General features: G+C 45.5%; 2 protein-coding genes across 2 annotated transcripts in view; one reads left to right on the top strand and one right to left on the bottom strand.

Moving 5' to 3' along the window:
* Positions 1-12,918, top strand: part of LOC117394801 (mitogen-activated protein kinase kinase kinase 10-like) — a 47,504-nt gene extending 34,586 nt beyond the window's left edge. The window contains exons 2-11 of the mRNA XM_033993394.3: positions 3,160-3,340; positions 3,860-4,008; positions 5,213-5,388; positions 6,109-6,352; positions 8,109-8,231; positions 8,745-8,883; positions 9,272-9,384; positions 9,682-9,905; positions 10,761-11,193; positions 11,596-12,918. Coding sequence (XP_033849285.3) covers positions 3,160-3,340; positions 3,860-4,008; positions 5,213-5,388; positions 6,109-6,352; positions 8,109-8,231; positions 8,745-8,883; positions 9,272-9,384; positions 9,682-9,905; positions 10,761-11,193; positions 11,596-11,942 — 2,129 coding nt within the window. The 3' untranslated portion in view covers positions 11,943-12,918. The remainder of the gene's footprint in view (positions 1-3,159; positions 3,341-3,859; positions 4,009-5,212; positions 5,389-6,108; positions 6,353-8,108; positions 8,232-8,744; positions 8,884-9,271; positions 9,385-9,681; positions 9,906-10,760; positions 11,194-11,595) is intronic.
* LOC131702720 (collagen alpha-2(I) chain-like) lies at positions 12,716-17,664 on the bottom strand. Its single transcript, XM_059004530.1, has 3 exons — positions 16,849-17,664; positions 14,554-16,740; positions 12,716-12,745 (listed from the first exon to the last, which is right to left on the bottom strand). The coding sequence occupies exons 1-3, from the start codon at positions 17,662-17,664 to the stop codon at positions 12,716-12,718; spliced, it is 3,033 nt and encodes a 1,010-aa protein (XP_058860513.1).
* Positions 17,665-18,669: the final 1,005 nt, after the last annotated feature.

The following is an 18,669-nucleotide window of genomic DNA, read 5'->3' as shown; positions in this document are numbered from 1 at the left end:
GTAATCAAAATTCTCATTTGCTGCTGAGTGACAGGCAGGAGATCCAGACGGAGGTTGAAGTTGATACACTCCGCAGGCGAACAGGATTTATTTACATATTGTAGCGCTGAGCTGCAGGGTTTCCAGGATATAATGAGACAGACAACAGTTGCGGTTCAAAGCAGTAGGACACCGCTGTATTTTATTTTATTCTTTTTAGCATTTAGTGAACAATGGCTCTCATTACTCTCCTCTCTCTCGCAAACTCAACCTCTCTCTCAATTCTCCCACTGCCAGATCCCGCTTCGCTCTTTCAAACTGTCATCTCCTCACACACACCCAAGTCCCTCCCCCTTCCTCACTCATTGGTCCAACACAGGACCACTGAGAGCCGTCATGGGCCCTGGGGAAGGATTGGTATGTCCCGCTGCCCCACCCATGGTACTGCATTCATCCGACTTTGTAGTATACTGTAGTCTAAACCAAGCTTCTAAACCAAACAATGATACTTGCAATCTTAGCAGTGTCTGAGGAAGAGCATTTCAACCAATACAGTATTTTGATAATGTGAAGGAAACTGTCAACGATGCGTAGAGGTTTCAATATCTCAATTAAAATCTGCAGCAGGATAGTTTACTTTTTCTCAAAGTAGTTATCTTTAAGTTATTTACAGTATTCAAACTTTTTTTCTTAGGTAAGTGAATAAATATTTTTTTTTGTACAAACTCCACATGTAATAGTCACTAATCGGAAGCTTACTTAACATCAAATAACATACGTTTTTAGCATAAACTACATTTTAATGGTGTTGCTATACACTATTTTATTTATCCCGTGCCAATAATAAACCACTCATCTCCTCTCTTAACTAATAGCCTGTATTGGTAAATATATTTGTATTCTGAGCAATATAACGGATCATTCTCTAATTGTGTTTACCACCCGCTGAAGAAAGTACTTTATTTATTTTACACGATACAATTTTTCGAACAAACTGCTGCACCACGTTGTTTTGAGCAAATTATAGATCTTGATAATAGAATAATTCATACTGTGGTATATATTGTGCAACTTTAGGGTTCTTTTAAAGTTTTTAAAAGTCTTTAAAAAAATACATACAATTGCTATGCCTTTTTTTCAGCTTTTTGGTGTAGTACAATATGAAATGCGAAAGTTCAAATCATTGTGTGAAAGGAAGTGTTTGACAGCGCCTGGATACACAATCATTACACCACAGAAGCACATCGGCTCGGTGTGCAGCACGGGAGCTTTTCTTTTTAATGTGGTGGTGGGAACGCAAAGGGTCTTGTGCAGGGCTAGTTGTTTTAAAATACTTTATATATATAAAAAAAAAAAAAAAAGTTCCCCCTTCATCAGGGCCCCCGTTCGGGGCGTTGGGCCCCCTTTGAGGCGTTGGGCCCCGGGGAAATTTCCCCGTCCTCCCCACCCTCTCGGTGGGCCTGGTCCAACACTTCAACACTTCCTGGCTCTGACTGGTCGTGTCAGACCTGCTCCCGCCCCCCTCGATGATGCACTCACAGCTCTAAGTCACACAAGCACCAAAACACACAGTGAACGCTAACAGATCTGAACAAAAATAACACAGTTTACAAACACACATTACTTACAGAGCACTCCCATCCCCTTCCCCAACCCATAATCAGGTCCATTCCCATATTGTCTTGCAAATCAGCTGCCCCCCCCACCGCGCTACAGTATCATCACACTGAACAGCTCACATGACACTACCAGCTCTGGTGTTGTCAGAGTTTGAGTTTCAGGTATTTTCGTCAGCACTCTCCTCCTCAGCTACAGAAACCCCAGCTTTCTGAAGCAACATTACATTGTTTGCTGACTGACAGAGTTCAGCATCCTTTAGCAAGCGCACAGCATCTAACAGAGACATTTTATTTATACTGATAAAAATGTTATTTTTATTTACATAGCCATGGTACAGTACAGGGGTTATCGCTCAGTAATGAAGTGCAAACAGCTGATTGATTGATCTGTTAAGCTTTTACTACAGTAACCCCCTCCCTGGCATGTTACTATATATATATATATATATATATATATATATATATATATATATATATAGTAACCGAGCTGCTTCAACTCGGGTTCGTTGCCCCTTTAAAAACTGACCCAACACACACAGGAATGGATTTTTATGCGCTGACGCGCTATTTTTTATTCACAAAAATGAAACAAACACAAAACAAACACCTTGCTCTTTACGAGCACTAACTAAACTCTCCAGAACACCCTGACTATAAGTGGGACGGCTAAGCCGTTTCCCCACCAAACACAGAACAACAAAACAAAACCTCGCCGGTTTAAACTGCATCCACCTTTTTCTCGACTGCTCGGAAGCAGAGCACCTCTTCTGCCTCCTTCTACTCAGCAGCCTCGAACTAAAGAACTGTTCTTCTCTTATACCCTGCACCTGGAACTAATTTACAATTGCCACCCAGGTGCAAGGGATAATTAAACAATAAATCAATTAACAATTGCCCTGGGAGTGCATTTTCACATGTTTTTCTGCAGGGAGGAAATTAACCCCCTCCCTGCTGTCTTACTATATATATATATATATATATATATATATATATATATATATATATATATATATATATATATATATATATATATATATATATATATATATATATATATATATATATATATATATGGGGCAATTGTAGGGCAGCAGTGTGGAGTAGTGGTTAGGGCTCTGGACTCTTGACTGGAGGGTCGTGGGTTCAAATCCCGGTGGGGACACTGCTGCTGTACCCTTGAGCAAGGTACTTTACCTAGATTGCTCCAGTAAAAACCCAACTGTATAAATGGGTAATTGTATGTAAAAATAATGTGATATCTTGTAACAATTGTAAGTCGCCCTGGATAAGGGCGTCAGCTAAGAAATAAATAATAATAAAAATAAATAAATTATATATATATATATATTCACCCAGCAGAATGAAATACGAATAAGTTATTTCATGCTAGATCTCTTAACACTTGTATCATTATGTTTGTCGTTTATAGCGAAGAATGTCTGTATCCCCACGTGCAATACTGAAATGAGATTTTTCTGGTTATCAAGTTTACTAAAATAATGTGATTACCCCTTAAAGCAGTGCGGCTGAGAGTCCTTGTGTGGCTGTTGTTGTCTTGCAGTTCTGATTCTGGAGCAGCTGGAGAACGACGAGCTCTCCAATAAGACCCTGAAGATCACTGATTTCGGCCTGGCCCGCGAGTGGCACAGGACCACCAAGATGAGCGCCGCGGGGACCTACGCCTGGATGGCCCCCGAGGTCATCAAGCTGTCCCTCTTCTCCAAGAGCAGCGACATCTGGAGGTAAAGGAGCCATGCGCACAATGAGACCAGAACCCCCTGCAAAGTGCACATACATTGCATTATCTTTACAGGGTCCCGTGTGGTTCACAATGCAGCGGTATATTTTTAAACATATTTTTACTCACATATCGGGTCTCAAATCATTTGGGCAGTACATTTCTCAACATTTACTTGGGAGCATTTATATGGACAAAGAGAATGGCTCTTACAAACTTTCCAGTGTGTCCAGATCTTTGCTCTGTGCCCTTATCATAGCTATAGCAAATACAATATGCTGGTTTGCGAGACATGTGATTCTCTTGCGGTTCACGTCCAGCCCTTGCCTTTCCATTTAGTTTAATGCACTGAGATGCCTCTTCATTAAGATAGGACCAGTTTACCAAAAAATGTAATTCAATCCTCTAGAAGAAAATAGGGCCAATTTCCCCTTCCTTTCCATAACTAACACTAACGAAAAGGTTTGCTGCTGGGGTCTGAGCAGATTGTTTATTTTGACCCTTTCTGTTTTTGTCACCCCAGTTTCGGGGTGCTGCTGTGGGAGCTCTTGACTGGGGAGGTTCCCTATCGTGAGATCGATGCCCTGGCTGTGGCCTACGGAGTGGCCATTAACAAGCTGACCCTGCCAATCCCTTCCACCTGCCCAGAGCCCTTTGCCAGACTGCTGGAAGGTAGGACACCAGGGACTCAAGTTACTCCTCATCTCACTCAGTGGGTCCCAACTCACTGGCTCTGGTCCACCCCAATCAATTCCTAAATGAGTGACAGTCAGCCTGTTCAATGAACTCATTGAGGATCTGGTTAGAAACAATATATGGACTGGAACAGATCTTGAGGGGCTGGAGTTAGAAACCACTAATTTGACTCTGTGCTGTTTGTGCACTGTACTTCTTTTTTAAAAAACAATGTATTAATGTTTTAAAATGCACTTCCATCCGTCTGAAACCTCCGCTTCACAATCACTTCACAAGTCACGTGACATGCGACTACTGGACTACCAGTTTCTGAGGTTGACTGTCGCTTTTCTATTCGACTATCATTTCTGACACACTGTAGCTGGCCCAAACAACAGTTGCAAAGGTCAAAATACAGTTCAAATAAAGACATCAAAATGCACATCCCTAAACAGTTGCAAAGGCCCAACTATACAAAATGAGTCAAGTGCATTTTGAAGGTTTAAACAGAATTCACTGATATGTTTTGGAATTGAGAATTGAGGCACACAGTTTAAAAAAGCAGATGTCCAGAACAAGCAAATACATTTAATCAAATCTGCAAGGTCAGTATATAAGCAGTTATATTGGCTTTAAAGTGCAGTGGAGTGCAGTGCAGTCTTAGAAACAGGGCTTTATTCCTGATATAGGAGACATGCTGAATGTACTGTATTGGGAATAGACTCCAGAGTAGGGTTACCATGTGACTCCATGTACACTGGGACAGTTTGGGACAGTTCAAACTTTTTAACTCACATTGCAATGCATTCAGGTGCCTTTCAGAGCAGGACTTCTTACCAGAATGCATTGTAGTGTGAGTTGAAAAGCCTGAGCTGTCCCCCTCTGTCCCAGTGTACATGAAGTCATATGGTAACCCTACTCCAGAGATAACGATTATTTTGCCCTCTGCTCAAAGCCAGCTGAAGAGCTCTCCTCTTCCCTCGTGATACTCTGTGCTGCTGTCAGCTTGCACTGTACTGTACTGTATGTGGTTTTCATAACACTGCCAAGCTATTGAATATGAGAACCATTGCATGCCATCTATGTAAAAGGCTAGTGTAGTAAAGCATCATTAAAATAAGTGCATATTGCTGTATGGGAAACTGCAGAGTTCCCCGGAGTCTCCTGCTGACAGGTGTGTCTGTCTGTGTGTGTGTTTCAGAGTGCTGGAGCCCCGACCCACACCACAGGCCCTCCTTCAGCACCATCCTGGAGCAGCTGCTGTGCATCGAGCAGTCGGCCATGTTCCAGATGCCCCTGGAGTCCTTCCACTCTCTGCAGGAGGACTGGAGGCTCGAGATCCAGCAGATGTTCGATGAGCTGCGCACCAAAGAGAAGGTGCTCAGAAATACAACGAGAATCCCTTCAAAAGAATGGAGTTACTTTTCACAATCCAATCACAGTTTCCGTACACCACTCAACCCTGGTTGAAAACCCTGCTGCCACTGATACTGCGTTTCCATGTTCATTTAGCCAACCCGCATTGACTGCCGATCTAACCTGCCTCTGTTCTTTCTGACCCTTTCTGTATCTGTTATTCTACGTAACACAAAAAACAATTTTCGTAACATAATCACAATCATTTTGATATTTTAATTCACAAACCATGGGGTCTTTTCTCGACGGGAATCATAGTGTATCCTGATCATGCATTCTCCTGTAACACCACTGTGCTTTTTCTATTACCTCAATAGCCATTCATTTCAAAAAGAGCATCAGGGTTATTGCAGAAGGTGAATGATCTGGAAGCACCATGGCCCTCAAAGGACCCCAATGGGGAGACTGTTTTCTTTATTAGTCACAAGCTGATTTTGTGGAATTCAGGAATGATTACCCCTGGTTTATTCCCAGAAAGTTCTATTCAGATTGGTTTGAAATGTAGTCTGTAACTCAAAGAAGCTCAAGATCAAAAAGTAGATTTAGAGAAAAGTGATTCTATCTAAATATGGGTGCAACAGAACCTAGAAACAGCACCATAAAATAGTAAGGGGACTGTTTAAATGAAAATAAAGTCGCATGCTCTTTAAGTAGATGCCTCTGTCTCTCGGTGGGTCGCAGGAGCTGCGCAGCTGGGAGGAGGAGCTGACGCGTGCCGCTCTGGAGCAGAAGGAGCAGGAGGAGGCGCTGCGCAGGCGAGAGCAGGAGCTGGCTGAGCGGGAGATCGACATCGTGGAGCGGGAGCTCCACATCATCATCCACCAGATGTACCAGGAGAAGCCCAAGGTGAAGAAACGCAAGGGCAACTTCAAGAAGAGCCGGCTGAAGCTGGGCAAGGACGGCAACCGCATCAGCCTGCCCTCAGGTACCACACCAGAACACCTTCATGTGAACTGAACTGAGTGGAGATAGACTTAGGACAGAGAGAAGGAGACACTTCTTCACACAAAAAGTGGTGAGGGGATGGAATGGACTGCCTAGTCATGTTGCTGAAGGAAACACTTCTTCACACAGAGAGTGGTGAGGGGATGGAATGGGCTGCCCAGTCATGTTGTTGAAGAAAACACTTCTTCAGGCAGAGAGTGGTGAGGGGATGGAATGGGCTGCCTAGTCATGTTGTTGAAGGAGACACTTCTTCACACAGAGAGTGGTGAGGGGATGGAATGGGCTGCCTAGTCATGTTGTTGAAGGAGACACCTCTTCACGCAGAGAGTGGTGAGGGGATGGAAGGGGCTGCCTAGTCATGTTGTTGAAGGAGACACTTCTTCACACAGAGAGTGGTGAGGGGATGGAATGGGCTGCCTAGTCATGTTGTTGAAGGAGACACTTCTTCACACAGAGAGTGGTGAGGGGATGGAAGGGGCTGCCTAGTCATGTTGTTGAAGGAGACACTTCTTCACACAGAGAGTGGTGAGGGGATGGAAGGGGCTGCCTAGTCATGTTGTTGAAGGAGACACTTCTTCACACAGAGAGTAGTGAGGGGATGGAAGGGGCTGCCTAGTCATGTTGTTGATGCCGACCCGACCCAACCTTAGACCTTACTTGACAAAGTTTTGAGATCAACCAGCTTCTGGGACTGATGGGCCGAATGGCCTCCTGTGTTTTGTAGATATTTATGTTCTTATAACTGACAGAAGAGCCGTGAAAGAATTGGACAGCAGATGTGTCATGATCAGGGGCGGGTGGAGGGTTTTATTCTAAATACGATATTGGATTAAGAAAGCCTAAAACTAAAGTTTAGTATGTACTAAATGTAAAGGTTGGTTCATACTTCAGACTCCGACATCATTTCTGGTCGAGGGTTGAGGGTCTCTGGTCGGAATAACGTCATCCACACTCTTGCGACGTGCGTCTTTTTTGGAAAGTCGTACAGCCTTTTCTAATGCTTCTGCGACCTGAATTTGCATAGGGTCGGATAATGCTGAAAAATGTCAACATTTGCTGCATGGTCGGAGTGAAGCTGAGCAGCTTTATAGCTGTCTGAGCCTGACGTATATCATTCATCTGCGACAGAAATATGAACCAGCATTAAGGCTTCTCAGCATTTGTATCATAGTAGGTGGGTGCATGTTTGTTCTGTATCTTTGTTTGATATCTTTGTCGGGACCCCCTTTCAAATCAGATACGTATCTCGAGGGTCTCACCCATGATATAAAGCAATACTTTGGGGCAGTCGCCGAGTGGCACAGTGGTCAAGGCATGGCTCTGTGGTGTGCAGGGTGAGTCATACTTGCACATGTTTGCAGCCTGGCTGTGCAGACTCACTGATCTTAGCTGAGGATTCAATTGGGAAATTGATTCTGGCGCTTCCACTGGTTAGGGAGGCAAAATCATCAGTGAAAGTTTCTCCTCGTCCCGCTACCAAGGACTCTATTGGCCAGACGCCGAGTGAGCTGGCTCTTTCTCCTCCACTGACATACGCTCTATTCCTCCTGGGTATAAAGAGGAACTGGATAGGGGATTGGAGGATGCCTACTCACCTTCAGTTCACCTGAGCTGTGGTGATGGTTGCTGTGGTGAGGGGATGTAATTAGATGGTCTAAATTGGGGAGGAAAATGTGGGTAAAAATGAATTGAATGGTCTCATGACTCTCAAGTCTCTGTCTGTCTTCCCTCTCTAGGTTTTGAACACAAGATCACCGTACAAGCGTCTCCCAGCGTTGACAAGCGGAAAGGCCAGGGCCCGGACCGCTGCAGCCCCCCAGGCAGCCCTGTCATCATCCCTCGGCTGCGGGCGATCCGATGTGAGTACAGGCCACTGTGATTCAGCTCGGGATGGAAACCATTTTATCTGTTCACTTAATATGGAAACTGATGTCAGTACTGTGGCTTGAAACACTAGCCCTGTCCCTTTTCCTGGGTCTCAGAGACACCCTCAATGCAGTTTATTATTTCAATAGTGAAGAGCCAGGAGTTTGATGGTAAATAGATTGCCCCTCCTGTACAGCTGCATGAACAACTCCTATTAATAAACCTACAGACTCAGAGGTGATTTATTCATGCTGTGATGAGAAGTGTGATCAGTTCATTCAGAGCAGATTTATCAAGGGGCTGATTGTTCAAACTCCTGAAACCTGGTCATTTCAATACTAGATCTCTCATTTCAAACTCAGGACTGGGTGCAGGGCTAGTGCGAGTATCAAGCCCTGCGCTGCTAATCTAGACATCATCAGAAATGCCTGCTTGACCTAAATGAATACTATACATAGTCTACAAATTCCTGTCCGTTTGCTGATGATGTGCTGTCTCTGCGGCAGTGACCCCCAGCGACGGCAGCAGGACGTGGGGGCGCAGTGCGGTGTGTAAGAAGGAGGACCTGGCTGCCAACAAGAAGAAGGTGCGCACCTGGAGCCCCAGCTCCACACACCAGAGAGAACGCATCGGAGGAGAAGACAGGTACACACTCCCTCATATCAGACACCTGTCGGACATGTATTCCACGCTTGTACCACTCGCTCAGGCTTGACCACAGACTGCTGAGATGCTGGTGACATTATTAGACATGCCAAATTATAATGAATGATGATTAAGAACAAATATAATGGGACACAAATAGAGGCGTAATGAGCAACTGATTAACTGATCGAATACAGGACAGGCAACAATCGACAATGTATTGTAGGAAAATAAAAATAGAGCCTATTTTCAATTTTTAGATTAAACTAGCTCTCGATTAGCATCATGAAAATGTACGTCTGGACACGTGAAGAATTCAAAGTGATTTTATGGGACACAGACTTCTAAAACGTGCTTTGCATTTCACCTCGCTGCTGTGTCTGTCCAGGTTGAAGTCCCTGGGGGAGGGGTGTAAGCAGTGGTCGTCCAGTGCCCCCAACTTGGGCAAATCCCCCAAGCATGTCCCAATCTCTGGGGGATTCGCCAGCCTCAACGAGATGGGTAAGGAAGCACGCCAGGCTGTGTGCTGTCAGGAACACGGCACAGGGCCTGTTAAGAAGCTCACACACTGTAAGAGTGTGTGTGGTTATTTTTAAACTGCTGTATATATAATGGAAGCATCCTTATGAATTTTCTGGATTATATAGACTTGTACAGAATTTTTAGTAATATCTGTTTCGCCTATCTCTTTCTCAATGTCTTTGTATAGATTATGTATTCACTGGAAAGTGTAGTACAGTAGAGGAAACAGCCATGTATCCCTTGTTCCTAGTTCACACTGTCTGTTCTTTGGTACAGAAGAGGACTATGATGCCAGCTCCCCTCAGACGAACCCCCCAGACGAGGCTGACAGTAATGGGATGGAGGAGGACAGCGTGCCCCTTCCCTCCAGCTGCACCCCCACAGACTGCCATCGCCGCGGTGCCCAGCGCAAGAAGAACAGCCTAGTGCTGCTGGGCTGTGCCTCCATACTGGCCTCCATCGCCCTCGGCAACGACCTTCTCCAGCTCGGCCGACAGCAGGTAACTGGGGGGGGGGTTAATGGCGGATTAAAGGGGTGTAGCTGCAAAGTGGGGTGCAGCTGGGGTGCACTTCCATTCACTATACCACACTGAATTATTTTAGAAGGACTGTGGTCGTAAGTGTTGATATCGGCTGCTTTTATATTGTGAGTGAATATATATTTGTAATGTTTAGTAAGAACAGGGCTTTTTTGATGATACCTTTTTAATAGAATCAGCCAGAACCAGAAATATTTCCGAAAATATATAAACACTAGCTTTCCGCAAAAGTGGAAATTGAAGGCATGTTTAGTGTGCACACTGGATTGTGTGTGGCTGTGCCCACAAGAAAGTGCATCTCAAGGGTTATAGCAAAAGATTGAAATAAAATAAAATGTGTAAGTGTGCATGGACGTTCTGCCACCTCCTTAAAGTGAAAGTAATTTGGTTAATGTTTTTATTTGTTTATTTAGCAGATGCCTTTATCCAAGGCAACTTACAGAGACTAGGTTGTGTGAACTATGCATCAGCTGCAGAGTCACTTACAACTACGTCTCACCCGAAAGACGGAGCACAAGGAGGTTAAGTGGCTTTCTCAGGGTCACACAATGAGTCAGTGGCTGAGGTGGGTTTTGAACCGGGGATCTCCTGGTTACAAGCCCTTTTCTTTAACCACTGGACCATCATACACGCTCATTCGTTGTATAGATCTCAGATGTGAAGTTTTGAAAGAAACACACGTTACAGCAAGCATGTATTTCTATTTTAAAACATGACTTATGGTATGACACTAAGTTAAAGAAAGCTGGACCCTCTAAATAACTAGGTGAAAGGTTCTTCCTGATCTCTGACCCTGTGCACAATGCTGTCTTCAAGATGTCCCAGGACGAGTTGGAAACCAAGGAGGAGAAGAAGAAGAAGGAGGGTCTGTTCCAGCGGACAGGGCGCTTCCGCCACAGCACCAGCGCCGCCAGCAGGAGAGAGGAGTCCGTCCTGCCTTCCCTGGAGCTGTCCAGCTCAGTCACCCTGCTGTCCCTGTCCTCGCTCTCCGACTGCAACTCCACCAAGTCACTGCTGCCCTTCGAGAGCGAGGACCTCTCCGCCACCAACCCCCTGCTGGACCTCAAAACTGAGAGCTTCAAGAGAGACCCCAGGCAGTCCCTGACCCCCACGCACGTGAGCGCCGCCCAGGCCGTGTCGCGAGGGCACCGGCGCACCCCGTCGGACGGGGCGATTCAGCCCCGGGTCCAGACCCCCACCCACCGCAGGACTCCGTCTGACGGCAGCGTGCCGGTCCTCCCTGACACAGGTTTGTTGTTTTTATTATTTATGGGTTCTGATTTTATGCAAATGTGCTAAAGTATATCACAAACACATGTAGCAAATGTTTCGTTTAAAAAAAAACATGATATCTGATATTACACTAGGTTAACTGTTTACTTGCCTTATTTTTAGGAAGGCTGTTACACTTTCAGCAGTGTCTTCAGGGTCAAAGCATGTTAACTGGCTGTATTGGGAAGGGTGTGGGAAAATGGGACCAGTCCAGACAGCATCTTTATTGCAACGCTCAGACTAGACAGTCTTCTGGACAAACCCTTCTGACAAAAATATAAACAGGGTCTTTTCAGCTAGACTTTGACTAGCACATCTTTTTTTCTTCCTGTGCCCCTGATATTTGTTTGATTTCTAAATCACTGACCTGCCTCTCCAGGCTCCAGGGATGTGGAGGTCCCCCGCTTGCCCGACCCCTCTACGCTGTTCCCCCAGGTCCCGCGGCGGAGGCCTCCCCTCGAGAAGGACACTGCGGCGATCGAGAGGCCCAAGACGCTGGAGTTTGCACCGCGGCCACGCCCCTCCTCCGGCCGGGCCAGGATCGACCCCTGGAAGTTGGTGTCGTTCAGACGGACGCACAGCTCCTCTCCCGGCAGCAGCTGTGACAGCCCGCAGGCCTCAGAGGAGCCAGTCCCAGCCAGACAGACCCTGCTGGACATAGACATGGATGGACAGAGTCAGGACAGCACTGTCCCGCTGTGCAAGACCGCCCAAGCGCTGAGCTAACTGAGCCTTAACCCCTGAGCCTGGAGAAAACGTGACAGCTGCAGCGTGGAGAGATGACTTTAAGCAAGCATCGCAGCAGTCCAGCTGGTCTTCAGTGAAACCACTATTAAAATCGTAGTGCTGGAATGCATGGTTTTTTCATGTACTTTCAATTTTAACCTAATATTAGAATATTCTTACATTTTACCTTTAAAACTATAATATTACAGTAAAATAAACCTGGTATGCCAGTAAATTACTCATTTACAAAAAGAGAAAAACACAGTGTGTTTGTTTTATTTATGCATTAATGTTCATTTTAAGCCTTCAATGTCTTTTTGATACAGTCTTTTATAGATTCTAGTATATAAACTAATACAAATATGGTCATTTTTGCCACAGAATACATTCCAAGCAGTGTTTGTTAAAGCATTCAAATAGAAATACGGGTGTTTGTTTTTGAGTAGGGTGAACATAATCCTGCCTGGGTAACAGAAGCATAAAAACAAATGAAGGGTCTTATCCGGAGTCTGCTGAACTGTGAGGGATAGGCTGAAGACATTAGTGATGTGCTGTCCTGTTTTCATCCTTTTGAGATTATATGGGTGAAAATCTGCATGGCTGGCAGAGCCATCACTCACTGGTAATGGAAAAGGAATTCACTTTGAAACACCCATTCAAGATAAACTCTGTGAAAAACATGTTGGTATCTCTATGCTGCTACAAGATTACAATAGAAATGTTAGTTAAGGTCGTTGAACCACAGTTAGATTTTAATGAAAAAAAAAAGGTCCTTAGTCTGTTAACTTCCAACTGTCTTTGACCTGTTGAGAACCGAGCAACAGCTGAATTTGTGAAGTCTCCTTCATCGTCCACAAGTAGTGGTTTAAGAAATGGGCAGTTGTTCTTCTGCACTGCTGGATGCATCAGAAATGGACGATTCCATTTGCTGGTCTTCAGTATTCATTTTGTTTTAAGAATTCATTGTGACCAATGTCACTGCCACACGCTGCACAAACCAATGCATCCCAATTCACAAGAAAAGAGTCGCACTGTAATGGCGGAATGTCTATATGTATTGAAGGGGGTGTCTGTCTGCTATACAGTGCTTGCCCAAAAAAGTGCGTGAGTGGGTCTTGGTTTGAGTGTTTATATGCATGTGGAAAATATGGAGAAACCACCAGGACCCATTGTACAAGAGCAAGGCAAGAGGAATACACTCGCCAAGCATCCAGTTCTGTGTCCTGTATTGTTCAGAACTACCTTTTGGAGAGGAACTACAGAAATGATCATGACTGTGTCAGAAATGAAACAGACTCCTGGTGACTCTGCTCCATAGCGATCAGACTCATTACAGGAGTCCAACCAGTAATAAGATTCACGTCAGTCGAGTCTTTTAACAGCAAGGTGAGACGGGTACTGTGTTTCAAGACATGCCTTGCAATAACTTCTGTGCAAACAACATATACCGTGAACACCCTCCTTGTTACAACAATCTGCTTTTTCAAATGAAATGCACATTTTAAATGCTGATCTTGCAGCAGCAATCTCATGAATTAGACAGTTTTGGGGTCTCTATGTTGCTTTCACAGAAGGTATGACATCTCCCTATACTAAGAGAGCACCAGACTCAGGAATGTCAGAAAGGCTTTTGATAAGGCCTGGGTGCGGCTAAAATGTCAATGTGGTAAAGTTATCAGGATGTGAACATTAAAACACAACTTAGAACGTGAGTAACCTAAAATGTATTTAAAATGTTCTACTGTCCCCTACAATGCAATTATTGTGAGTGGTTCTCATTGCGATTACTTACTTACTTACTGCCTACTCTCGAATCCTCCATGACTTACAGGCTTTCAAAGTCATTTTCAAAGAAGCGTCATTAGCTTCCTGAGGAATTCAAAGAGAAGCTTTTACAAGTTCAGCTTTTCTAACAAACAGTGCCATGCTTGGATGTATCTTTGTAAACGAATATTTCTTTGATGTTTTTTTTTTTTTTTTTTCTTAAACTGAGGGTGGTACATTTGGGCTGCATCTTAAATTTGAGGGCGTCTTAAATTCGAAGGAATACAGTAAATGTGGGGTTGCTTCAGTTCCATAGACATATGTAGGCCACGTCAGCCAAACTGTTTTAATAGAAAAGTCATCCAGTGTTCTTTCTTTAGTTTCCCTGGCAATACACGGCTGTGCTCTAGATGGCGCTGGTGCTTACTAATATAAAGACCCTTTGGCTGATCTAGCCTGCATAAGAGCAGCTCATTATATCAAAGCACCTGAGCACAAAAAAATACTAATGTAGCAAGAATGATCACAAACATCATAAAAAGGCAACAGAACAAAAAACATAAAGACAACATGGACGCTTAGAAGATTTGTACAAATATCGCTGTGTTTTTGTAACCCTACCAACTTGCTGACGTTGATACAGGCTGTAGTGAACAGAAAACAGTTTAACAGTCTCAGACCTGGCTTTTAATAGTTCTAGAAACACTATGAGCAAAGTTGTCCTAAGAAGCAGGGATGACTTCGGAGAAAGCTGAGAGTGCTGTTTAACAATGTCCTTTCTGTATCCAAAACAAGGAGGTGTCAAAGACAGCTCTTTAGGTGCGTTCCTCTGAGCTTCAGAACTGACTGATCCCGCTACTTTAGGTGCATTCCTCTGAGCTTCAGAACTGACTGATCCCCCTGGTTTAGGTGTGTTCCTCTGAGCTTCAGAACTGACTGATCCCTGTGGTTTAGCTGTGTTCCTCTGAGCTTCAGAACTGACTGATCCCCCTGGTTTAGCTGCGTTCCTCTGAGCTTCAGAACTGACTGATCCCTCTGGTTTAGGTGTGTTCCTCTGAGCTTCAGTACTGACTGATCCCTGTGGTTTAGCTGTGTTCCTCTGAGCTTCAGAACTGACTGATCCCCCTGGTTTAGCTGCGTTCCTCTGAGCTTCAGAACTGACTGATCCCCCTGGTTTAGGTGTGTTCCTCTGAGCATTAGAACTGACTGATCCCCCTGGTTTAGCTGCGTTCCTCTGAGCTTCAGAACTGACTGATCCCCCTGGTTTAGGTGTGTTCCTCTGAGCTTCAGAACTGACTGATCCCCCTGGTTTAGCTGCGTTCCTCTGAGCTTCAGAACTGACTAATCCCCCTGGTTTAGCTGCGTTCCTCTGAGCTTCAGAACTGACTGATCCCCCTGGTTTAGCTGCGTTCCTCTGAGCTTCAGAACTGACTGATCCCCCTGGTTTAGGTGTGTTCCTCTGAGCATTAGAACTGACTGATCCCCCTGGTTTAGCTGCGTTCCTCTGAGCTTCAGAACTGACTGATCCCCCTGGTTTAGGTGTGTTCCTCTGAGCTTCAGAACTGACTGATCCCCCTGGTTTAGCTGCGTTCCTCTGAGCTTCAGAACTGACTGATCCCCCTGGTTTAGCTGCGTTCCTCTGAGCTTCAGAACTGACTGATCCCCCTGGTTTAGGTGTGTTCCTCTGAGCTTTAGAACTGACTGATCCCCCTGGTTTAGCTGCGTTCCTCTGAGCTTCAGAACTGACTGATCCCCCTGGTTTAGCTGCGTTCCTCTGAGCTTCAGAACTGACTGATCCCCCTGGTTTAGGTGTGTTCCTCTGAGCTTTAGAACTGACTGATCCCTCTGGTTTAGCTGCGTTCCTCTGAGCTTCAGAACTGACTGATCCCCCTGGTTTAGGTGTGTTCCTCTGAGCTTCAGAACTGACTGATCCCCCTGGTTTAGCTGCGTTCCTCTGAGCTTCAGAACTGACTGATCCCCCTGGTTTAGGTGTGTTCCTCTGAGCTTCAGAACTGACTGATCCCCCTGGTTTAGCTGCGTTCCTCTGAGCTTCAGAACTGACTGATCCCCCTGGTTTAGCTGCGTTCCTCTGAGCTTCAGAACTGACTGATCCCCCTGGTTTAGGTGTGTTCCTCTGAGCTTCAGAACTGACTGATCCCTCTGGTTTAGGTGTGTTCCTCTGAGCTTCAGAACTGACTGATCCCCCTGGTTTAGCTGCGTTCCTCTGAGCTTCAGAATTGACTGATCCCCCTGGTTTAGGTGTGTTCCTCTGAGCTTTAGAACTTACTGATCCCCCTGGTTTAGCTGCGTTCCTCTGAGCTTCAGAACTGACTGATCCCCCTGGTTTAGGTGTGTTCCTCTGAGCTTCAGAACTGACTGATCCCCCTGGTTTAGCTGCGTTCCTCTGAGCTTCAGAACTGACTGATCCCCCTGGTTTAGGTGTGTTCCTCTGAGCTTTAGAACTGACTGATCCCCCTGGTTTAGCTGTGTTCCTCTGAGCTTCAGAACTGACTGATCCCCCTGGTTTAGGTGTGTTCCTCTGAGCTTCAGAACTGACTGATCCCCCTGGTTTAGCTGCGTTCCTCTGAGCTTCAGAACTGACTGATCCCCCTGGTTTAGGTGTGTTCCTCTGAGCTTCAGAACTGACTGATCCCCCTGGTTTAGCTGCGTTCCTCTGAGCTTCAGAACTGACTGATCCCCCTGGTTTAGGTGTGTTCCTCTGAGCTTCAGAACTGACTGATCCCCATGGTTTAGCTGCGTTCCTCTGAGCTTCAGAACTGACTGATCCCCCTGGTTTAGGTGTGTTCCTCTGAGCTTCAGAACTGACTGATCCCCCTGGTTTAGGTGTGTTCCTCTGAGCTTCAGAACTGACTGATCCCCCTGGTTTAGCTGCGTTCCTCTGAGCTTCAGAACTGACTGATCCCCCTGGTTTAGGTGTGTTCCTCTGAGCTTCAGAACTGACTGATCCCCCTGGTTTAGCTGCGTTCCTCTGAGCTTCAGAACTGACTGATCCCCCTGGTTTAGCTGCGTTCCTCTAAGCTTCAGAACTGACTGATCCCCCTGGTTTAGGTGTGTTCCTCTGAGCTTCAGAACTGACTGATCCCCCTGGTTTAGGTGTGTTCCTCTGAGCTTCAGAACTGACTGATCCCCCTGGTTTAGCTGCGTTCCTCTGAGCTTCAGAACTGACTGATCCCCCTGGTTTAGCTGCGTTCCTCTGAGCTTCAGAACTGACTGATCCCCCTGGTTTAGGTGTGTTCCTCTGAGCTTTAGAACTGACTGATCCCTCTGGTTTAGCTGCGTTCCTCTGAGCTTCAGAACTGACTGATCCCCCTGGTTTAGGTGTGTTCCTCTGAGCTTCAGAACTGACTGATCCCCCTGGTTTAGCTGCGTTCCTCTGAGCTTCAGAACTGACTGATCCCCCTGGTTTAGGTGTGTTCCTCTGAGCTTCAGAACTGACTGATCCCCCTGGTTGAGCTGCGTTCCTCTGAGCTTTAGAACTGACTGATCCCCCTGGTTTAGGTGCGTTCCTCTGAGCTTCAGAACTGACTGATCCCCCTGGTTTAGCTGCGTTCCTCTGAGCTTCAGAACTGACTGATCCCCCTGGTTTAGGTGTGTTCCTCTGAGCTTCAGAACTGACTGATCCCCCTGGTTGAGCTGCGTTCCTCTGAGCTTTAGAACTGACTGATCCCCCTGGTTTAGCTGCGTTCCTCTGAGCTTCAGAACTGACTGATCCCCCTGGTTTAGCTGCGTTCCTCTGAGCTTTAGAACTGACTGATCCCCCTGGTTTAGCTGCGTTCCTCTGAGCTTCAGAACTGACTGATCCCCCTGGTTTAGATGCGTTCCTCTGAGCTTCAGAACTGACTGATCCCCCTGGTTTAGGTGTGTTCCTCTGAGCTTCAGAACTGACTGATCCCTCTGGTTTAGATGTGTCCCTCTGAGCTGCAGAGCTGGAAAGCATCCCTACCTTGCCATCCCCACTGGGCCCCACAATTCAGACAAAGAGGAAGCTTCAGACAGGATATTGGAGGCCTGACAGGCAGGGGGATGTATTCCGCTGTTTCATGCTCAGATATGTATTGTTTTTATATTCAGAATTTTGTGGAAAATGTTTGTCTTGGCAAAAATTGGAATGTTGTTCTGGACATGAAAGGATCGTAAAGGAGAAGTCGAGTCTGTCTGCACTTTCACAAAGGTGTCCCCCAACTCTATTACAATGTGCTGTAACCAGACGTGCTGAGGAAACGCCAAGCACCAACCCCCAAGCATTACAGCAAGCCCAGGAGAGGGTCAGCATGGTGTACATGCTCCCAATGCATTCCAATGATGTACATGTATGTATATATATATAGCTACATCTTTCTTGAAGATGACTGATTTTAATGAATAAATTGTTAATTTAAATGATAAAGTTTGAAAACTGAAACCTTGTTGAAATATATAAATACATGAATAAATACATATCTGTACTTTCTTTATGTATATTAAATATGCTTGATTGAAATGCAAACAACCAACGAAGGCTGAACGAGCCAAAACGTACAGATTATTATTAATAAAAAGTTTTATTAAAAGTTACTGTATGCATAAGCAATGAATAAAGTAACTGTCTACAGTTTGGGTATTTTCCCAATTATTTTCTCCCTAATTTAGAATGTCCAATTATGCTCCCTCACCACATCCAATTGCCTCTTTACATCCAGGTACTTTATGGTGGATGTCGGCGAGCTGCCAGCCTCTGGAGGACAAAGGCCAGCCCTGCATGAGTTCACCAGGCGCGTGGCTGATAGGGTCCGCTGTAGTGTGATGAGGAGAAACAGTCCCTGACGGTTTTGCCTCCCTAACCCCAGCCTCACTAACCCCCGCCGAGAATCCTCAGTGACGCCAGTCGACTTTGCACAGCCAAGGCATGAACTCCCCCTGACTGTATGATTCATACCACACGATCGTGTCTTTAACAGGTCAC

Source organism: Acipenser ruthenus, chromosome 30, assembly GCF_902713425.1.
Source record: "Acipenser ruthenus chromosome 30, fAciRut3.2 maternal haplotype, whole genome shotgun sequence".
Taxonomy (NCBI): Eukaryota; Metazoa; Chordata; class Actinopteri; order Acipenseriformes; family Acipenseridae; genus Acipenser; species Acipenser ruthenus.
Note: the sequence above shows the minus strand (reverse complement) of the source record. Positions and strands in the feature narration are given on the sequence as shown.

Bases quoted from the DNA above. Each gene is read 5' to 3' on its own strand.
- LOC131702720 (XM_059004530.1), bottom strand. From the start codon at position 17,664: ATGCTTTCCAGCTCTGCAGCTCAGAGGGACACATCTAAACCAGAGGGA. The intron at 16,741-16,848 runs GTCAGTTCTGAA...TCTGAAGCTTAG, and splicing joins CAGCTAAACCAGGGGGATCA to AGGAACGCAGCTAAACCAGG. The intron at 12,746-14,553 runs GTCAGTTCTGAA...GGTTCTCAACAG, and splicing joins CACCTAAAGTAGCGGGATCA to GTCAAAGACAGTTGGAAGTT.